Genomic DNA, 21,315 nt, shown 5'->3' with positions numbered 1-21,315 from the left:
TAGTGTTTGATGTAGTGGTGGACAGTAGCTGCTAGGCCTTTTTATTGTTTCATCAATAGGCTTATTTTCAGTGTCATTAATTTTGTCATTAATTTTGCCATGAAACTGTACCCTTAAGTTGAGCTTCCTCACAAACATTTTAAGGTCTGTCAGTACTTGAGCAACCTCACTCCTGCAGCTTGGTACAAAAGTAAGTCCTTTGGACAACACACTTTTTTCCTCCTCAGTCAGTGCTTTAACAGAGTGGTTCCAGATAAGTGGAGCACCTGTTATTGTGGTACCTGTTGGTGTTGTTATTGTACCTGTTATTGTGGCTGTTTCCTCTGTCTGAGCTTGGGACCTGGGTTGTAGTCGGGGTTCCAATCGGGATTGCCCAGGTGTTGTATTTCCCTCACCCCTGTCCACTGTTTGGTTCTCCTGTCTCCCTGGGAGTTTGTGGATAGAGTATGAGACCTCTGGAATTCCTCCTCTGCTTTCTGGAATCTCGGTGGGTTGTAGTAGTATTCTTCACTGTGGCTGTGGTATGGGAGGACCTGGTAAGAGGGACAAGCTCTGGGGCTCTGGTGGTGGTCGTCGTTCTTGTTCTGGTACTGGTGCTGGCTTTGGTATTGGTGTGGTGGTTGATGTCTGTGCTGTCGATATTGGTCTTCCTGAAGAAACTGGTCTCTGTGATGGTGCTGCTGCTCCTGATAGCTGGATTGTCTGTGGTTCCGGTTGTCCAGGTACTCCTGTAATTCGCCCTGTAGAACTCCTTCTGTTCAATTAAAAGTGCACTGGAACGTGGAAAATTGCCACATTGTTTACATGACTAATTGTATTTTATTTTATTTTTTTCTACAAATTGCTTTTAAATACCATTTTAATCATTTGAAATTTAAGTATATATTTTGTTTCCATCATCATACATATATATATTTTTTTATTTTTATTATTTTTCTGGTTCTTTTTTCCACTTTATTCAAAATGATGGTAATAACAATACTAACTAATTATACAATTATATAGGTTTTTAGGATTCTTGTACACAGACCTGAAGAAGTCTAGAAGGACAAAAGCGATCTTTGTTAACAATAGGTTATGAAAATAGAAACTGATTTTTACATGCAAAATGTATATGTATATATTTATATGTAATTTTTGATCGCAAAATGAACTAAGGTTGATATATTTCCAGCCATGTAGTATATTGCCTTGTATAAAATCACAGACTTAATAATCTACTTAATAATTTGGTTAAATAAGATGTACCATTAAAGTACATTAGGGCTATATATTATTATGACAGCTACTAGGTAGGGCAGGACCAGCTCGAATGTCACACTGATGGGGGAAGGGATGTGAATTTAACATGTGTACCAATAACACTTTGTTTTACAGCACAATAAACCACTCCCATGCCTGATAAAAAGTATATATATATATATATATATATATATATATATATATATATATATTTAGAAAGCTTGTGAGGAAATTATTACTCTATTTTTGTTTTACTTGGATCGCGTGTCAGTGTACTTAATAAAGGATTTTCGACTGGAAACAGACTGCCTGCCTTGCTTGGATTACTTTCGAATACTTAGTAATGCTGTAGAATTATATATTTTCTATTATTACTTTTTGACTTGACGAGTTTACATTCGCTACTTCTACTACCATTGTCTGATCTGATTAATATACAGTGATTAACTAGAAATATATGAAATGAAAATCTTCCGCACAGAGAAGTTTCTTAACTGTTTTGTTTTTAGACCCACTACACTTTAGTGGGTTGTTTTGAGACTTCGGGGATACCACGGAGATTACTTGTTTTTTAAATTTACCAGAAACAGACTGGAATAATATTGATTCAACAACATTACTAAGGAAATTATTCAGAATGTGTGTTCAGGACCTGCAATTGCTTCAAATTGTAAACAAAAAACTACCAGGGAACAGAAGATATTAGACATTGTTTGTATTCCTAAACAAGTTACTATTACTTCGTGTCATGTTTTACCTATATCTTTAAGTTTGTTTGTGGTAGCATTTCACTACGGACATTCCTTTACTGTGCTTTTACATTAATTACCAACCTGCTAGCTGACAGATTTGGCACAAACTTCAACCCACCCCCCCGTCCCTAAACAGCCATACCCCAAACCATACCTGACACCAGTCCTCTGCATAGTATCTCTAGAGATCAGGTCATATCTGTGCTCTCCAAGGCCAAAAATATGGCATCAGTGGGACCAGATAACATCCCAGGTTTCTTATTAAGCAATCTAAAACAAGACTTAGTGGACCCTCTTGGAGTTCTCCTTAACCATAGCCTGAGAGCTGTCTTTGTTCCAGCAGAATGGAGAACAGCAATAGTAATCCCTTTGCACAAAGGGGGCCATCAGTGGACCCTGGGAACTATAGACCCATAAGCCTAACCAGCCTCATCTGGAATGCCATGGAAAGAATCATCCTGGACCTTACTAACAAGGACATAGGTGACCTTCAAACTCTAGACCCAACCCAGTTTGGCTATGTTAAGGGTAGATCATGTTTATTAAACCTAGTAGACTTCTTCAAGAAAGTCACCAAATCCCTGGATGAAGGTAGGATGATGCATACTGCCTATCTTGACCTAGCCAAGGCTTTTGACAGAATCCCCCACTCTGATATCATTGAGAAACTCTCCCTGCTGCGGATTAATTGTTACACATCTAGATGGGTAGCCAGTTGGCTCTCAGACATAACATATACTATCAAAGTTGGTGACTTCACCTCTGCCGATAGACCTGTCACCAGTGGCGTATCACAAGGATCTGTGCTGGGCTCTTTACTGTTTGGATTCTATTTCTTGGAAGTCCAAGTTAAAGTAGATGGCCTTTGGCTTACCAAGTTCACTGATGACTGCAAATTAGGTGCGATCGAGTCCCCCAATGATGTTAACATGTTATAGGAGGGGCTAACACAGACAAATGACTGGTGCCAAAGCCATGGTCTAAAACTAAATGCAAAAAAGTCCATTATTATCCTCGTTGACAAAGTGGAATTCCCTGCTAATTACAATATTGAGAGCACCCCCCCCCCCCCAAGTTCAAACCCAGTGATGTGAAATCAGGGAACACAGGTAGACAGCAATCTAAACTTTGACCATCAAGTTTCCACAGTGGTAAGGAGAGCCTTCTATGTAGCACATCTCGTAAGTAAAGGGCATCGCATCCAGGTCTAAGGATGTTATAACTCCACTGTACTCGACCCTCATCAGAGCATTAATAGAGTACAATGCTCCCTTCTGCATGTACCTCACCAGACACCTGCAGCAGCTGGATAGACCACAGAGGTTTCTCACCAAGAAAATACAAGGCCTCCAAACCATGACTGACTTGGATAGACTGAAAACCTTGTCAGTGTATTCTGTTATTTAGGCTGCTGAGAGGTGATTTGTGCCTGGCCTACAAGACAGTCTCTGACCCTGCCCTGATGGAAATGCTGCACATCTGCAAGTCAAATGGCACAAAAGTCACTTGATCTAGGGATCTTAACCTAGCCTGTGACATTAACGGAAAATGCTGGAGAGACAGCAGTATCTCCCAGAGATTGTTGCTACTCTGGAATAAACTTCCAGTTCATGTGAAGCAGAGCTCCTCACTGACCCTATTCACATGCAATCTGGACAAATGGATGGGAATCCGCAAATTCACCCAAGGGATGGCACCCATGTCCCGCATGGGCAAGGGTAGTCTGTGTTTATCATAGACTCACTGTGCGAATTACATCCATCTAACCAAGGACAATCAAGTCAACTTGGGATTAACATGGCTAGGCTTGTGAGGGCTCTAGGGCTGCTAGTCTACTAACCTCCTATGAACCACTGTTGATGTGCAGTGATCATGGAGTTATAAGGGTTAATTTGTTGCTAGATAATTCTGCCAAACTGAAATCTAAACCACTGTACAGAAGATTAATAACAGATTACATGGAAGCAAAATAGTCATTATGTAAAACTAATTGAAGTGATGCATTCAGTGGAAGACCTGCAGAAAGAATGTGGAAAGTTTTGAAAGAGAAATTGTTTGAATGGAAAAAAAATAAATAAATAACTAACTAAATAAATAAAATGTTTAACCTCATAATCTAGGTACACAACATCAGGAGGATACATTTCCATAAGAAAAAGATACTTGATTAAGGTGAGAGACAAAATATATAAGAAGTGGAAAAGATGTTGAACTACAACTTTGAAAACTGAAATAAACAAGTTGGACAAACAAATCAAGCATAGTGTGCGACAAGATCCAGAAACAAAAATTAAAGAAAATATATGTAAAGATACTGAGCAGAATAGGAAACCATTTTATAAAAGATACATTATCAGTTTGTATGCATTTACTCCTTTCACATCTAAACTGTGTGTAGATTTCTAAGTATTAAGACACAACAGATTATAGATATATTTACAAAATCTTATGCAAAACAGTTTGGCTCCAAAAAGGGGGGGGTGATAAATTCTCCTAGTGACATCCAGTTAACTTCATATTCTGAAATCAAATTAGATTATATTGAAAAAGAACTATGCAAACTGGATCCAAGCAAAGCACAGGGACAAGACAGAATTAGTAATAATGACCTGAGAACACTTCAGCAAGAAATTACAGTACCACTATATCTATGATGATTTAAAACTATATAGCTCATCAGATGAGGAACTGAAAGCAAAACTGCAAGTTGTCAAAACTTTTTCAGATGATATAAGAATGTAATTTGGTCTTGATAAATGTGCAAAAGCAACCTTTAAAGCAGGACAGGTTCAGCACCAGGAAAATATCAGTTTGGGACAAGAATGTGATATAAAAGAACTTGAGCAAGAGGGAGTGTATAAATGTTTGGGAATTGATGAAGGATCAACAATAAAAGATGAATAAATGTGAATAAAACTTAGTAAAGAATACTTTAGAAGACTTTAATCCTGAAGCAGCCTTGACATCTAGGAGCAAAATGCAAGCTATAAACCAGTTTGCTGTTCCTGTCCTAACTTACAGTTCTGGAGTAATTAACTGGCCCCAAAACATGTTTGATAGATTAGCTAGGAAAACAAGAAGGATGCTTCATACTCACCAAATGATTTATAAAAGTCTGTGCATACCAAAATTATATATTCCCCATTCCGAAAGAGGGATGGGCCTCCTTGAAATTGATTACATGCATAGATCTGTAATCGTGGGACTCCACACATATCTGCTGACTTCACAAGATCCAAATGTAGTGAAAGTTTGAAAACATGAGGAGAAGAAATCTATGATGACTTTTCTGTGTAATCTAGCAGAAACATATTGGCGTTGAACGGGAATGGAAATCAAACCAGAAGTAGGTAAAAAATCAGGCAACAACTGAATGTGCCAAAAAACAAAGGAAAGAAAGAATATAAGGTGAAGGACCAGATGAGAAGGCAAGAAATGTGGAAAATACATAAATATAGTTGCAAGTATAGAAAGCTTCTGGAAGAACCTAATGTTGGTCAGGAACAAACACAGGAATGGTTAAGGAGAGGCAAATTCAAACCAAGAGATGAAAGGTTAATATTGGTGGCCCAAGATAGTGGGCTGCATACACATTGGTTTACAAAGCCCATTGAACATGTGGGAGAAACAGACAAATGTAGGTTTTGTAAAACCAAACTGGAAACAGTCGCACACCTCATTGCTGGTTGTGACATACTAATCGCAGAAGAACTGTATACTGAAAGGCATAATAATGTGGCAGGGTTGTTGCACTGGGGATTGTGCAAACATTATGGTGTTGGAAGTGGCTGAAAAACATTAGAAACATGAGCCACAAAGCATCATAGAAAATTATAACATTTGTATCACATGGATCACCCGTTACCAACAGTTCAAAAGATAGATGCTAGAAAACCAGATATAGTGGTTCATGAAAAGAAGACAAAAGTAGCATTCATCATTGAAATCACCACACCCAGTGACTACAGTGTCTTGCTTATGGAGAGACAAAATCATAAAATATCAGGATCTGCAGGCAGAAAGGAGAGCAATGTGGAAGAAAGATACCCAGACAGTTCCAATAGTAGTAGGAGCAATGGGTCTTCTAAAAAGAATCTACAGTCATATTCAGATATGTTACCAATCCATGTAACCCCATACGAATTGCAGAAGGAGTCATTGCTGGGCACATTGCAGGTGCTGGGAAGAGCACTTTTAGCTGACATCAAAGATTGAAACAATACTAATTTCATGAACTTTAATTGTACTTTGACTTAGGAATGGAGTCCATTCCCATCATGGTATTAGAAACCCAAAAGATTTGGAGGAATTAAAGGCAAGATACCGCTATATCTATTATTTGCTAGGCCATATAAATACAGGTAGATTCCTGAATACTGAAGACATACACTTCTTAAACCTATTTTTAAAGAAAAGGGGAGTAGGACAAATTCAGAGTCATACAGATCCTTAAGTCAATTTTCTTATTGTGGAAAATAATGGAGAAGATAATGTTAGATAAGTTATTGTCAGAACTGGAAAGGCTGGGACTTGAAACCATACATCAGTGTGCATATGTTGAAAATATATCTATTACCACCAGTAACATGGTGTTCTACAACAATATAATAGCTATAAACGAAAAATTATGCTGTGATGTAATTTATATAGCTTTAATTTCAGCATTTGACGGGTGGGAGTTTGGCATATTAGTTAAGGTGTTTACCTTACAAACACAAAGTGCAGGATTTGATTCTCACATGAGGTAATTGGCTAGGCTTAAAATGCCCCACAAGGGCAGTTAGCCTAGTGCTAACATATGAACCTAAAACACTGATCAATAAATTAGAAGACCTAGATATTGACATTCTCCTGCTAAGATGGATGGCTGCAGGGGTTACATATAGGACTCGGCAAGTATCACATAGCTATTGGACAGGTGAAATTCTTAGTTACAGTCAAGATATCCCACAGGGCTCTGTTCTAGTTATGATTTTCTATTTTAGATCTATCTTTTTCATCTGAGGTGTTCTACAGTCTGTATGCACATGACCTGAAATTAGGTAAACTAATTACACGTGTTACAGATATGGCATGTCTGCAAAAGAACTTGATTAACTTGACCATTTGGGCACAGGAGAATACTATGCTGATAAATACATAAAAACTAATCATATGAGATTTGGGAGACATAAATTGAAAGGCAAGTATTTAATATAGCATACAGTGATTGAAACTGTAGATTCATTTAAGGATCTGGATATATAGGTATGTACAGCTTTGAGTTGTTCTAATCATATCAACTAATTGTTTAATGATAGTTATAGAACTATAGATTGTATAAAAAGATTTGTAAAGTCTAGGAAGTCAGAAATGGTGAAGTAATTGTTTGCTAGCTAATTAGACCCAAATGTGAGTATGGAATGTTTAACAGTATGGGAACCTTACCAAGCACAAGTAAACTGGAAGAAATGCAGTGGAGATATACCAAAGGCATCCATGGATGTGAAAATTTATTATGAAAGACTTGTTACGGTAAAACTTGTTAAATAAACACTTAGTCTCTTGGCAGTTCAAAGTACAATTCTTTTATTAAAATAGAAAACACACATGCGCAGGAGACAGTACTCAGAAAATCATGTCTCCCCGAAGAAAGAAATTCAAATAGATTATGTAGAAAATGTTATCATGATAATAAATTTTATCTGTAAAACCACCAATAAGAATATAACAAAACAGTACATTTCATCCATCAGACCACTACTCTATATCCAATAGAGAAATGCCAAGTTGGAAGAAATTACATTTCAAAATTATCTATAACGGTAAAACTTGTTAAATAAACACTTAGTCTCTTGGCAGTTCAAAGTACAATTCTTTTATTAAAATAGAAAACACACATGCGCAGGAGACAGTACTCAGAAAATCATGTCTCCCCGAAGAAAGAAATTCAAATAGATTATGTAGAAAATGTTATCATGATAATAAATTTTATCTGTAAAACCACCAATAAGAATATAACAAAACAGTACATTTCATCCATCAGACCACTACTCTATATCCAATAGAGAAATGCCAAGTTGGAAGAAATTACATTTCATAATTATCTATATTTTGTCCTAATAAGGAATAACTTTCTGTTCTGCTACGTGCCTGCAAGGAAAAGCAGGGCCCCAGGCTAAAGGTACTAGAAACTACAAGAAGTTTATTTCCAGTACTTTTCCATGACTTTAGGATACTTTAGTAATCACATACACTAACCTGCTAACATACACATGCATTTAACTCTTTCCAACCTTGACAGACTAAAATATCTGAACTTTTACACTGTAGTCTTATTCAGACATATAGGGCATTGAGTGACAGCTACCTTTAGGAATGTTTGGGATTATAAAAAGTAGTAGAGAATCATTAGACAACCTATGTAAAAGATCCTGTAGGAATGAGAAGTGTACTAGTTGGTTCTCTGAGAGAAATAAGCTGATGCATGAAATAGACTATCCAATTATGTTGAAGCAAGCACTAGTTTAGATATTTTAAAGAACACCCTGGACACTTATTATGGGAACAACTGTTATATTGGCAGGCTAGAAGGGCATTAATGCCCTTGCTTGAAATAGTTGTATGTATGTATGAATTGGTTAAGAAGTACTCATATTTATGGGAATATGATAAGATGAAGTGATTGTTTATGGATTAAAAAGGACTCTGTTATGTCAGCTAAAGATAAGAGAGGAAACAAAACATAATACAAACACAGGGAAACTAGAAGTTTTTGATTATGGATATGGATACCAAGATACAGAAGTGTTTTTAGTCACTTTAGTTTTATATCGGTCAGACATATTTTTATTAACCAAAAGAACAGTTGTGGATGATTAATAAAGAGTTAAATTAATTTATTTGAGAAGAGGGTGAGAGGTGTGGGATAGGATGATCCTTTCCCGTAGTGCAAGGTGGATTAGGATTACCTGATTTGAAAGGACACTTTAGGGCTATGCAGTTAAGGCTCATATACGTAATACAAGCAGAAGGTTGTTAATGAAAGTGGAAAGTGATGAAAATAATGGAACTGGGGTGCATGAGTTTGAGAAATAAGGAGAGGGTTGGATTTTGGATGCAGGGCCTTAATGAGAATAACAACCATACTGAATGTTGTATTCATAAAATAGCAAAAAGTATTCTAATTTTTTTTTTTTTTTGCCAAAACAGATGAGTCCTAGTAAGGGTATAGAAAACAGACGAGGAGCTGGAATTTACTGGAGAAAATTCATAAGTGAACCTTGGTATTGTGAGCAAATAATTACAGAGGGAAAGCTAATAGAGTAGGTTGAGGCCCCTCAAAAGTTTAGACTGCGGGTTAGAGACTGCCTTCCCTACCAGGGACTGATAACAGATTATAGGCAAAGGAGAAAGGGATACAGGAGTGCTAGTGAAACACAGCACGGGTAGAGTTTTTTTAGTTGAGTCTAAAACAGAACCTTCTGTTAAAAAATAGTAATTAATAGGGCATATAAAATATTACATGAGAATTATCAGAATTAGAAAAGAAGGACTGGAAAGTCAGTTTACAAAGAAGCAATGGGAGGATGTTTGTATGGCTCCCAAGTGTACAAGAGTTTAAAGAGGGAATTTTTTTGTTGTTGATTTATTTGATGTAGTAAGTAGATATATGATTGAAAACCTGTCAAGTCATTATAGCATGTTCTTCACTTTGGACTTAGAAAGTCCATGATGCTCTTCGTATGGATAACTGCTGTAATAGCCTAAGCTTACATGAGTTATATCCTGCTAAGGATATTACAGCCAGTTAGCTTTCAAAGTTTTCAGGGCCCCTTTCACATGCCTAAACCGTTAGTCAGCTCAAGATTAGCTAAATAAAAGTCAGGTGTGGGTGTCAAACCCTTCAACACTTTCCTGCCAATGAAAAGAGCAGCACTCTGTGGGCTTGCAAGGACTGATGGTCAGCTAACACAGTTCATTTGCTGGGCAGATGAATTTCTTTCAGGTAAAAAAAAAAAACTTCCACTCTTTTTTTTTTTTTTTTTTTTGACAAGAAAACTTTTCTGAAAAACATAATCAATGAAGTTAGGAAAACGTATTGTGACTTTTGTTCACTTTTAAACAGTTAAACTATTTTCCTATGGTAAAAGTTGTGTTATTTTACATGTGGGGGATGGACTAAGTGTTTAATTCTCTTTTTACTGTGTTTTAACATGAAAAAAGGTTATTTATTGATTGATTGATTTTTCAGATTACATGTTTTACTGTTTATTGCAGCCAGGTTTCACCAGAAATCGAGCACCTTTTTCTGGCTTAACCATAGAACAACTAATGGGTTCCTCATGTCTTTCTTCTTCCAGCCACAAAAAGGAAGAAAGTTGACAAACAGCCTTTGCCACCACAGCAGGCTGTTGTTGTGCCTCTGTCACAGCTAGATGACTATGCTGTGGCCAAAATAGGTTCCCTGGACCACTCATCTTTTTCCAATGGTTCTGTTGGCATAGCTGCTACGGGCAGCATAAACAGGGGGTTAGACTTGCCCTTTGCAGCTGCTGAATTGCCCCTGATGGGCAAGACAGAGAAAGAGACTCTTGCCAATATTGAAGAAAGGGCATTGAATGCCCCTGTGCCTAGCCAGAGAACCATGCCCATCCACAGGGCGTTTCTTGATGGCAAAAATGTATCTGATTCCGCAAAAATTCCTGTCAAAAAGGAAATGGAAACTTAAACTTATGTCTTTCCTGACTCATTTACTGTGAACTGGAGTAATTTAATTGGATTTTAGCTCAGGGTTTAGTGCAAACTGTTGACCCTTACTCTATGCCTGTTTCTGGGAAAAGAAAATGGGAATCTTCCTTTTCAAGAGAGTCGAGAGTTTAAACCTCCAAAATGATTCTGAAGGTACAGATTATGTCTTGTCTCCATAGATTTGTGATTCAAATTCTGATCAGAGTGTGACTTTGGCCAGTACTTAAGGATTCTGTTTCTCTATTTCCAGAATGAATCTGATGTTTCAGACGGAAAGCAGTGATATCTCCTACAGGAAGTATTATGATTTATCATCATTGAAGTTTCCAGAACCTACTCCTATTTTGTCTGCTTTGGAGGATGTTTTTGTTACAGCCTACAATTTCCCAGATAGCCAGCCTTCTGTCCCCAAAAAGCAGGTAGACTATATAAAGTTCTTCAGTGTTTTAAGTTTTAATACACTAATTCCAGATCAGACCCAGCAGCCTTGCTTTGATTCCATCTGCTGAACGTTTGTTTAATACAAATTCCTCTGCATATGACAAGGATTTAAAGGCTTTTGTTAGATTTGGGTAAAAAGTATATTCTTGTGCAATGCTTGTTTTTAGAATGTTCAACTGTAAAGCTCATATAAAGAACAAAAGCAAAGGAGGCAACGGAACACAGTACTAAAATTCAGAAGTATTTATTCCAAAACAAGTAGGTGAGCGCTTTCCCAGCCAAAGCCGCATCATCAGACAAGCAAAATGCATAACTGTAATACTTTTAAATAACAGCCAATCATAAATCGGAACTAATTAAAAATTGTTTAAAGACATAGAACATATTAAAAAAAACAGTACTTCAATACCATTAAGAACACTAACATATGTATAAGTAAATAGAACAGAATATCCTACCTAGCTAAAGGTCTGTTAACCAGGGTGGGTCTAATGGAGATCTTATCATTTAGACCCTTCCCCATATTTGCCCTCATCCATATTATCCAGTCAAGTTCTTTACTCTCTACCTTGTTCCTTTTAGAGCCCCCCGCCATTGCCTACTCTGACAACTTCTATGACCATAAACTTAAAGGTATGCAAGGAGCCTAACATCATAACATGTTTGGATAGTGCATTGGTCTCAGCTTTCCTAGACATATCATACATGTGCTCTCTCATCCTATCCCGTAGCCTGCTTGTGATCATCCCAATATAAAAAGAATGACAGAGTATACAGTAAGCTAAATAAACAAGGTTAATTGTAATGCAACTTGCACTGGCTTTAAAACACATATTTCTCCCCATGTCTGGGTGTTCAAAACTGGCTCGACTGCCAATCAAGTGGCAATAATTACATGCTTGACAAGGATGTGTGCCTGTGGGTGACTGTACATCAACACCTAAAGCATACTTGGGATAGTACAACATCTTCTTAAGTGACCTTTTATTGTGCTATCGCAAGTATGATTTAGGTGTTGATGTACAGTGAACCTTGTTTATTTAGCTTACTGTATACTCTGTCACTCTTTTTATATTGGGATGATCACACTCAGGCTGCAGGATAGGATGAGAGAGAACATGTATGATATCTCCAGGAAAGCTGAGACCAATGCTCTATCCAAACATGTTATGATGTTAGGCTTCTTCCATACCTTTAAGTTTATGGTCATAGAAGTTGTCAGAGTAGGCAATGGGGGGGGGGGGCTCTAAATGGAACAAGGTAAAGAACTTGACTGGATAATAAGGATGCGGGCAAATATGGGGAAGGGTTTAAATGATGAGATATCCATTAGACACACCCTGGTTAACAGACCTTTAGCTAGGTAGGGTATTCTGTTGTATTTATTTATACATATGTTAGTGTTCTTAATGGTATTGAAGTACTGTTTTTTTAATATGTTCTACGTCTTTAAACAATTTTTAATTAGTTCTAATTTTTGATAGGCTGTTATTTATTTAAAAGTATTACAGTTATGCATTTTGCTTGTCTGATGAAGTGGCTTTGGCTGCGAAAGCACTCATCTACTTGTTTTGGAATAAATACTTTTGAATTTTAGTGCTATGTTCCATTGCCTCTTTTGCTTTTGTTCTTTGTATGCTTGATTTATTGGAGGAACGGTTTACCTACACCATTACATTTGTTTTTTGCTGTAAAGCTCATATGTTGAATTTAATTCTTCCCTCTTGTTAGAATATAAGGAATATTTTGGCATCTGTTTTTTCTTGTGAGGATAATCTGTTTTGTGTAATTTGGTTTCTTCTGTGTCTCGAGTGACTACCCATTATTTAAAATATACATATGATTCTGCTGCTGCTACTGGAGCCGTTTATGAGGACGGTTTTCCTGCTGCATTCTCAAAACCTCCCGGAGGATATTAAAAATGAAATTTTTAATTCTCCCTCGGAAAGAAACGGGACCTTCTTAATTCACAGTTTAGTGCAGGAGAGAGGAAGGATGATTAAAGAGATCTAATAGATTTTTATAGCACTCCTTCGCCAAGTTTGCCAAGGGGTTCAGTTCTCCATCTGTAACTTTCTTTAAAAGGCAAAATAAAACTGTTTCAGCAAGCTGCTGTTAAGGAAACATTTACAAAAGCAATGGCAGGAAGGTTCCAAAAAGAAAACAGGAACCTCCCCAGGGCAAAGTATAGGCCAATAAGTCTGAATGACTATATTAAGGACTTCCTACACTGGCAGTCCCTTAATCCTTCCAGAAGGCCTAAACCTCCATTTCTGTCTTTGGTAACAGGTTCTGAGAGTCATCCATCAAGGTTACAGATGGCATCGGATAGTCTCATTTCTTTACAGGGAATTCCTCCTCACCTGCCAGACCAAAGACTTCTTTTCCTTCCTGTGATTCAGCATGTGCTTGCTCAGGGCATCATAGAAGCTGTCCCTCCTCATCAGTTAGGGGAAGGGTTTTATTTTAGGATGTTCCTGTTGCCAAAAAAAAAAAGTTTCATGGAGACCAGTTCTGGATTCTTCTTTTCTTAATCTATTTGTGTTTGTATCCAAGTTCAAAATGATTTCTCTTCAGTTTGTAACCCTTTATTCCCCTTTTGTATTTTCTGGTGACCTTATATTTAAATGATGCATGTCATCACATTCCTGTATATCCAGATTTCAGATGTTTCTTAAGTTTTTCTGTGTCTGAATCACATTATCGGTTCTCTACAATACCTTTTGGTCTGTCCAAGGGTATTCACAACGTGTCTGGCTCTCATGGTAGCTTATGGCAGCCGCATACTGAAGGGTATTCACATTTTTTCTTAAGTGACTTGGTTATCTTTGCAGAATCTTTTCCAAAGTTTAAGGAATCTCTTAGCCAGGTATCTCCTACACAAACTGGGGTTCCAGGAGAACATACAAAAGTATTGTCCAATTACTTCTTACAGGATTGCTTCCTTGAGGTGTCTCTCAGACTTGAAAGGTCAAACAGCTTTTCTAACAATGTAAACTAGATCTGTATCTCGATCTGTTCATGAGCTTTTCCACCCAGATGACTGTCTTAGCTAGAGAATTTCTCAGAATTCTGGGTCTCATGGCTTCCATGATTCTCATCATCCCTCTTGCAAGACTCCATGTGAGAAAAATCCAAGGTACCTGAAATATGTATGGTCACAACATCAGTACCTCCTGACATTTCAGATTCCAGTTTTGGGTTCTGTGAAAAGGGATATTTTTTTTCTGGAGGCAACAAATTGGTCAAAACCCAAATCTCCCATTTTGCCTCTCAGCTCCAGCACAGTTGGTCACAGTAGATGCTTCAGACTTTGCTTGGGGAGCAATGTCTATGGGGATAAAAGTGCAAGGTGTTTGGAACAGAAAAGACAAACCAAAACACATAAACATAAAAGAGATTTTGGCACATTTCAATTCTCTCAACTATCTCAATCCTGTGTGGTCTCTACAACTTCAAGTATTTACATAGAGCACCACAGTGATATGGTACATAAACTAGCAGGGGGAAACTAGATGTGCAGACTACCCATGGTATCCTGGAGTATAGCTTTACAGCACAACATAAACTAGATGTGCAAACTATCCATGGTATCCTGGAATATAGCTGAACAGCACATCATAAATTAGATGTGCAGATTATCCATGGTATCCTGAAATATAGCTGAACAGCATGACCTAAACTAGATGTGCAAACTATCCATGGTATCCTGGAGTATAGCTGTACAGTACGACATAAAGTAGATGTGCAGACTATCCATGGTATCCTGGAGTATAGCTGAACAGCACAACATAAACTAGATGTGCAGACTATCCATGGTATCCTGGAATATAGCTGAACAGTATGACATAAACTAGATGTGCAGACTATCCATGGTATCCTGGAGTATAGCTGAACAGCACGACATAAACTAGATGTGCAAACTAGCTATGGTATACTGGAATATAGCTGAACAGCACAACATAAACTAGATGTGCAAACTAGCCATGGTATCCTGGAATATAGCTGAACAGCACAACATAAACTAGATGTGCAAACTAGCCTTAGTATCCTGGAGTATAGCTGTACAGCTCAATATAAACTACAGGTATCTTGCATACCATCTGAGCACAATTTTATGGCAGAGAAGCTGAGCAGGACCAGGACAGATCCTCACAAATGGAAACTGAATCAGCGGACCTTCCAAGAATTGATCCTGTTGTAGGGAACATCTCAGATAGAACTTTTTGTCTGCACTCATAGCAATCATTTGCCAAAATTCTGCTCCAGGGATGTATGCAAGAAGGCCACAAAGGTAGATGCTTTTTCTTTTCCTTTGACAGGAATGTTCCTGTATGCGTTTCCACCCTTTCTGTTGGTATCTAGGGTCATTGTGAACATTCAGAAGAACTTGCCAGTGATCATTGTGCTGATTCCCTTCTGGCATAGACAAGTGGACGTTCATCATTCTCACTGCTGCAGTAACCTTTGGCTATTTTGATTGTATCATGTCAAGGGACAACAACTAGTCAGTCTTCAAAAATCAAAAAGCTCTGGCTCCCTCCCACTTTTATATAGAAGAGTTTACTTAACGTCTTTCTTATTAGTACGTTTCATTGGATTGTGTTTTATTCCATTTTAGCATAACATACATATCAGACTAGTTGGTTTATTGTTTCAGTTTTTATTGTACAGTGCTTAGGAGTGAAGGACCTTAATAAAGATTAGATAAAGACAACATTCTTCTTGAATTATAGGTATCCTGCTACTTCTTTTGCTTTCCAATTCCCCTAGTGACAGTTAAAGGCATTGGTTAGTTCTTGTCACTGCTGCTGGGTTTGTTTACTTACTTATTTGAATTTATTTACCAGGGTAGAGCAACAATCAAATCTGACTAATTTCACTCTCAGCCCAAGGAGTGTTTTGTTCCTTTCATGTCCTGTCAAATTTCATAGAATTGTGTATTTTTGGTGCATCCTTTATTTATGTCACTACTCACTGACATCAGCTGTCCTTATAAGGCCTACTTAGCTTGAAGGATAACCTTATGCAAATAATTTTTAACTTAAGCGTAGGGCTGTCAATGTTTTTCTACAATTGCTTTTGGTCTTGAAGTTTATGATTTTATCAGGAATGTTACATAATATATTTTTGTTACTACTGATTTTGATTTTGACCTTCTGGCAAGGAGTTGATGGCAGACATGTTTTTTTAGGTGGTGACCTTGTACATAAAATTCTTCATTTCATGTGTAGTCCTACCTGTTCAAATCTTACACAAGAAGAAGGAACAATTTTTGTGATAGAGGAGCATCTCAAAGGAACCAAATATTTATTAAGTCTCTTCAGAACATGGCAAATCCTCAACAACTAAATGACACTTTTCATTCCCACCCTGAATTCCCAGTGCTGTGACTTCAGTTTTGTACACCTTCTCACTTAGCTCTTGCACTTATTTTATCAGCACTGATTGACTTCACGATACGGTTAAATATCTCTGAGGATTTATGTCTGGAAAGGTTACTTTAGACAGGGTAGAAGAAAGTTTTTTCATTGTTTGCCTCTCAGCCAATTCCAAAAAAACTGGAAAGCAATGCTATTGTTAGCCATCCCTTTTTAAGAATAAATTCTTACCAAAAAGGTCATAGAAAAAGTTCTTCTCTGTTTCTTTTCATTTATTTCTTTTCTTAGACATCAAAATCACTTGAGAGTTTGAATGCTCAAAATAGTTACCCTTTTATCTTTTCTTCCTCATGTGCCATTGGCTGGTAACATGATGGCTTAGTGATGCTTGTTGGTATGTTCCATTCTTTCTTTTTCATGGTTGTTCCTCCAAGGTCATCTCTTACTGTAGATACCCCTTTCATGGTGTGTAGGGGATGCTGTCATGGCTGCATTGCTTGGGGTGGTTGGTTTTGTCAAATGGGGGGAACCTCGCATTAACTTTTTTTTTGAGGTAATGAGTAGTGTATTTGCCATTTCAGGCACTCCAGCAGTGGATTAGACAAAGCCACATTTCCATCCATTTGAACAATATAATATTTATACAAGTATGTGGTACCTCAACAAATAAGGAAGAGCTTGATTAATTGCCTTGTGCAGGGGACCCCTGACAGTCTAGGAGTGAGCCTTGAAGACCAACGGATTTCTTTTTACACTGCTCTTTCCAGAAGAATCCAGATGTTTAACAGACAGGTTATGCCTCTGCTCTGTATCTTGTTGTTCATAAGTGTTCATTATGTCTGTCAACAATGAAGATGATTTTCTAGAAGCTGGGCCACACGGATGTAATCTCATCAAGAGAGGTTTAAGTTTTTTTTTTTTTTCTCTTTTTAGTCATACATCCCTGCATATACTCAGGTCAGCTAGGGAAGTTGGAATGTCTAATGGATGTCATTATTTGGTGGACTTTTAACGTGTGTTTTGGGTGTATGCCAGCAACCCTCCCCATCCGCCAACTTCAAAGCATGAGAGGCCCTTTCCCTGATCTCCACCAGTGAAATAGTAGCATACCTATTTGCTCCTGTGGCATGACAAATCCACCTCCCCTCAAGAGAAAATTTAGTAGGTCACATCTCCTCATCTCCCCACCTTCCTGCCTTGTGCATCAGTTGCCAGGGCTGTTAATCAAACCCTGGTCACCTGGGTTGCAGTCAGGTCTCTGTCCCTGTGTGATACAGGGCCAGGCTGTTTATCATCAACACAGCTGCTCTTAGAGTGAGTCACTCACAGAATTGTATGTTTGTTATGTTTAGGATTCATTGGTTTATTCTGGGTAATACATGTTAAAATTCTTATGAAGCAGACAAACTTATTTGTTGAAGGAAAATCAGAATGAATCTGCTTATTCTCTGAAGGTATATATTTTTAATTCTACTTTGTTGAACTTTTTTGAGTAAAACATCTAAAATATGTGTAAATATTTCGATTTATAAATTTTTTCCAGGTATACTTCTTTGGCGGAGAGAGTTTCATTGTAAACCCAGAAAGAGGGTTAGGCCAAGGTACCAGGATTCATCAGCAGGCTGGGTTTTCTAACTGCCATTTTATAATGGTTGGATTCCAAATGCAATCCAAGTCAGAATTTTAAAAGTCCAAATGCATTAGGGCTTGTTTTATTGTATGACCTGTGAGACACATGTTCTGTAGTTATTTATATAGTTAGAAATGTACCTGCTCTGCATTACGTACTTTATTGCTGTTGAGTTGTTTGCTTTAATGCATTTTTAATCAGTTTTTATATGAGTTGTTTTATTGTTCTTTTTCTATTTTAGAATTTTGAAGACCAGAAAGTTCATGTTGTTTTTGCAACCATACAGCTTGCATGCTAATTGGCACAGTGCTACCAGCAGGATACAGCAAGTATTTTATTTACAGTTGATGCATTGAAAATAAGATGATTTTTGAATACAGTGAAAAAGTCTTCTCTTCCGTTGATGGTGCATGGAGTTTTCTTTTTCCAGGCTGTATATGGTGAATGCCACTGGTTCTATCCTGAGTGATATCTGACCTCTTTCTTCTTCAAGGTGTCAAAACATTCTCTTGAAAGTATGTTGAATTCTCAGGCATACTGCTTACCTACTATGGTACCCAGTAGCTCTGCTATTAGTGTTCCCATTGATACAAATTCTGTGGAACAAAACACAGACACCAAGTCCATCTTCCTCAACAAGCCTTTCAAGTGTTCTGAGTGTGGAAGATCTTTTGTTCAGCTGACTGAGTTAGAGCTCCATGAAATGTCACATGCTGCTGAACGACCGTACAACTGTGAGATGTGTGGGAAGGCATTCGCACAGACCTCTGCCCTGGTGAAACACCAACGTGTCCATACAGGTGAAAAGCCCTACAAATGCCCAGTATGTGGCAAGATGTTTGCCCTGTCATCCGGTCTGGTTCTGCACAAGCGTATTCATACTGGTGAGCGACCTCACACTTGTCCAGTCTGTTCAAAAAAATTCATTTCATCTTCACACCTTGCCTTACATCTGCGGTCTCACACAGGAGAAAGGAAGTACAAATGCGGCCTGTGTGGGAAGCTTTTCTTACAGTCATCCCACCTTGTCAGGCACAAGGCAATTCATACAGGGGAAAAGCCATTCAGATGTGAAGACTGTGGTAAAAATTTTGGACGTGCATCCCATTTGAAGACTCATAGAAGAGTACACACTGGTGAAAGACCATTTCAGTGTACACAGTGTGATAAAGCCTTCACGCAAAAGGCAGGCTTAATTTTGCATGTTCGCCTTCACACTGGGGAGCGTCCTTATAAGTGTGATAAATGTGGCAAAAACTTCCGCTCCTCAGCTCATCTGATGTCTCATCAGCTATTGGAATCTGGAGAAAGGAACTACAAATGTACGCTCTGTGAAAAGGCATTCAAACAAGCCTCATCATTAAAGCAGCACTTAAAAACACATGAGGAACGTGAGCCTCATCACTGCAGTGTGTGCCACAGAGCTTTTACAAGATCGTCTTATTTGCAGCTTCATATGAAGACTCACAGTGGGGAACGTCCCTACCATTGTTTGCTGTGCAATAGGACCTATGCCAAAATGCCTACTTTTGAGAAACATTGTAAGAAACACCAGCAGGATGAAGACAAGCAGAATGTTCGTGCTAGCAAAGGATCAATGACCACCAGGGCCAAAGCACTGGCTGAAAAGAAAATAAATGAATCCTTAGACAGTAATACACAGAAGGAAGAGGCAAGATGTGAATTTTCTGTTAATAGTGACTTCATGCCTGTTTTGAAAGACATTGAAGGTTTCATGTGCTCTGATGATCAGATGCTGTGACTGACTGTGAAAGGTTGCATTACCCTGGTCCTGTTTGATTGTTCATATTTATTTGCCTTGCAGTTTTTTTTTTGTTTGTTGGGGGGTGGGGGGGTTGATACAGCATTTAGGTATGTAAAGTGTTAGCACTGCTGTGTAGTGGTGACAGTGTTCATATTTTTGCTTCCCACAAAGCATTCCTGTAGCACTTAGTGCCGGGCACTCCCTGCTGATGACTTTGGCTAAGCCTCAACACAGTTTGCTTGACATTTTACACAATAGCATTGTAGTTTGAGATAGGAACTATTTGGAGTTGCCATAGCACCTGATATAATACAGTGTTTCAGAAACAGAAAAAGTAAACAAGAATTATCTCACATTTTTGATACAGTACTGGACTGACTCCGTATGGTATGATATGCATGACAGAAACATATTAAGCGAAGATTGAGAAGGTCGGGTCTGTATCTTTTTTCTGCCTTTTAAATAAATTGGGCACAACTACAAGATCTAATCATTGGTGCTGTGGTTTTGTTGTTTCAGTTGAGTTGTAATGAGGGCCCTACAACACAATATTTATAATTTAGAGATGGTTTTGAAAAACTGACCTATTTTATATTACTTTGTATTATTTGTAATTTACTGTTTTTAAAATGTTATTTTTGATCTTGATTGACCATTCCATTGTAGACCCATCTAGTATGCATCTTCTGTTGGAAAACCATTTACTTTATTAGGCAGCTCTTAAGAATTGCATTAATAAATGTCCTGTATTAGTAATTAAGTGACCCCTCCCCAAACACAGTTTAACTGCATTAGAGTCTTTATTTAACATATTTGTTATGAAGAGTATTTTACAGGCGGCCGTGGTTGTGCAGCAGTTAGCGTTGCCGCCTCACAGCAAGAGGTTCTCTGGTTCGATCCTCGGCTGGGGTGCCTTCTGCGTGGAGTCTGCATGTTCTCCGTGTGGTCGCGTGGGTTTCCTCCGGGTGCTCCGGTTTGCTCCCACATCCCAAAGACATGCTGTAGGTGGATTGGACACTCTAAATTGGCCGTAGGCATGAGTACGTGCATGTGTGTGCCTTCTGTGGAAGGTTGGGCGCCGGTCTGGCAACTCGACACCATAAAACTCCACTGCCAATCATGAACGGACAGATGATCTGCTGTGGTGACCCCTAACCGGGAAAAAACGAAAGAAGAAGAAGTTATGAAGGGTATTTTAGCAAGGTACTGCACACTCTTTGTTGGCTCAGGGACTGCACAGACTAGCTTGTGTTACTGCATTTTTGTTACCACTCTTGAGATGCAGAAGGTAAATCGGATGTATAAAGCATTTGCTTTTTTGTGGCTTATAAATATTATAAGTAATATCTACATTAAGTACTTGTATTGTGATTA

General features: G+C 38.1%; 1 protein-coding gene across 6 annotated transcripts in view; it reads left to right on the top strand.

Moving 5' to 3' along the window:
- Positions 1–20,431, top strand: part of LOC122805679 (zinc finger protein 501-like) — an 84,013-nt gene extending 63,582 nt beyond the window's left edge. For 4 of the 6 annotated variants that reach the window (XM_044076022.1, XM_044076023.1, XM_044076019.1 and 1 more), the window contains 2 exons: positions 10,975–11,143; positions 18,418–20,431. In XM_044076022.1, the coding sequence (XP_043931957.1) occupies positions 18,694–19,938 (1,245 nt within the window). In that variant the 5' untranslated portion in view covers positions 10,975–11,143; positions 18,418–18,693 and the 3' untranslated portion in view covers positions 19,939–20,431. The remainder of the gene's footprint in view (positions 1–10,974; positions 11,144–18,417) is intronic. The other 2 variants (XM_044076024.1, XM_044076021.1) reach the window with 1 other exon arrangement.
- Positions 20,432–21,315: the final 884 nt, after the last annotated feature.

Source organism: Protopterus annectens, chromosome 6.part1, assembly GCF_019279795.1.
Source record: "Protopterus annectens isolate FY-2018-M chromosome 6.part1, PAN1.0, whole genome shotgun sequence".
Classification (NCBI taxonomy): Eukaryota; Metazoa; Chordata; order Ceratodontiformes; family Protopteridae; genus Protopterus; species Protopterus annectens.
The sequence above is the reverse complement of the archived record's forward strand: the minus strand, read 5'-3'. Positions and strand labels throughout refer to the sequence as shown.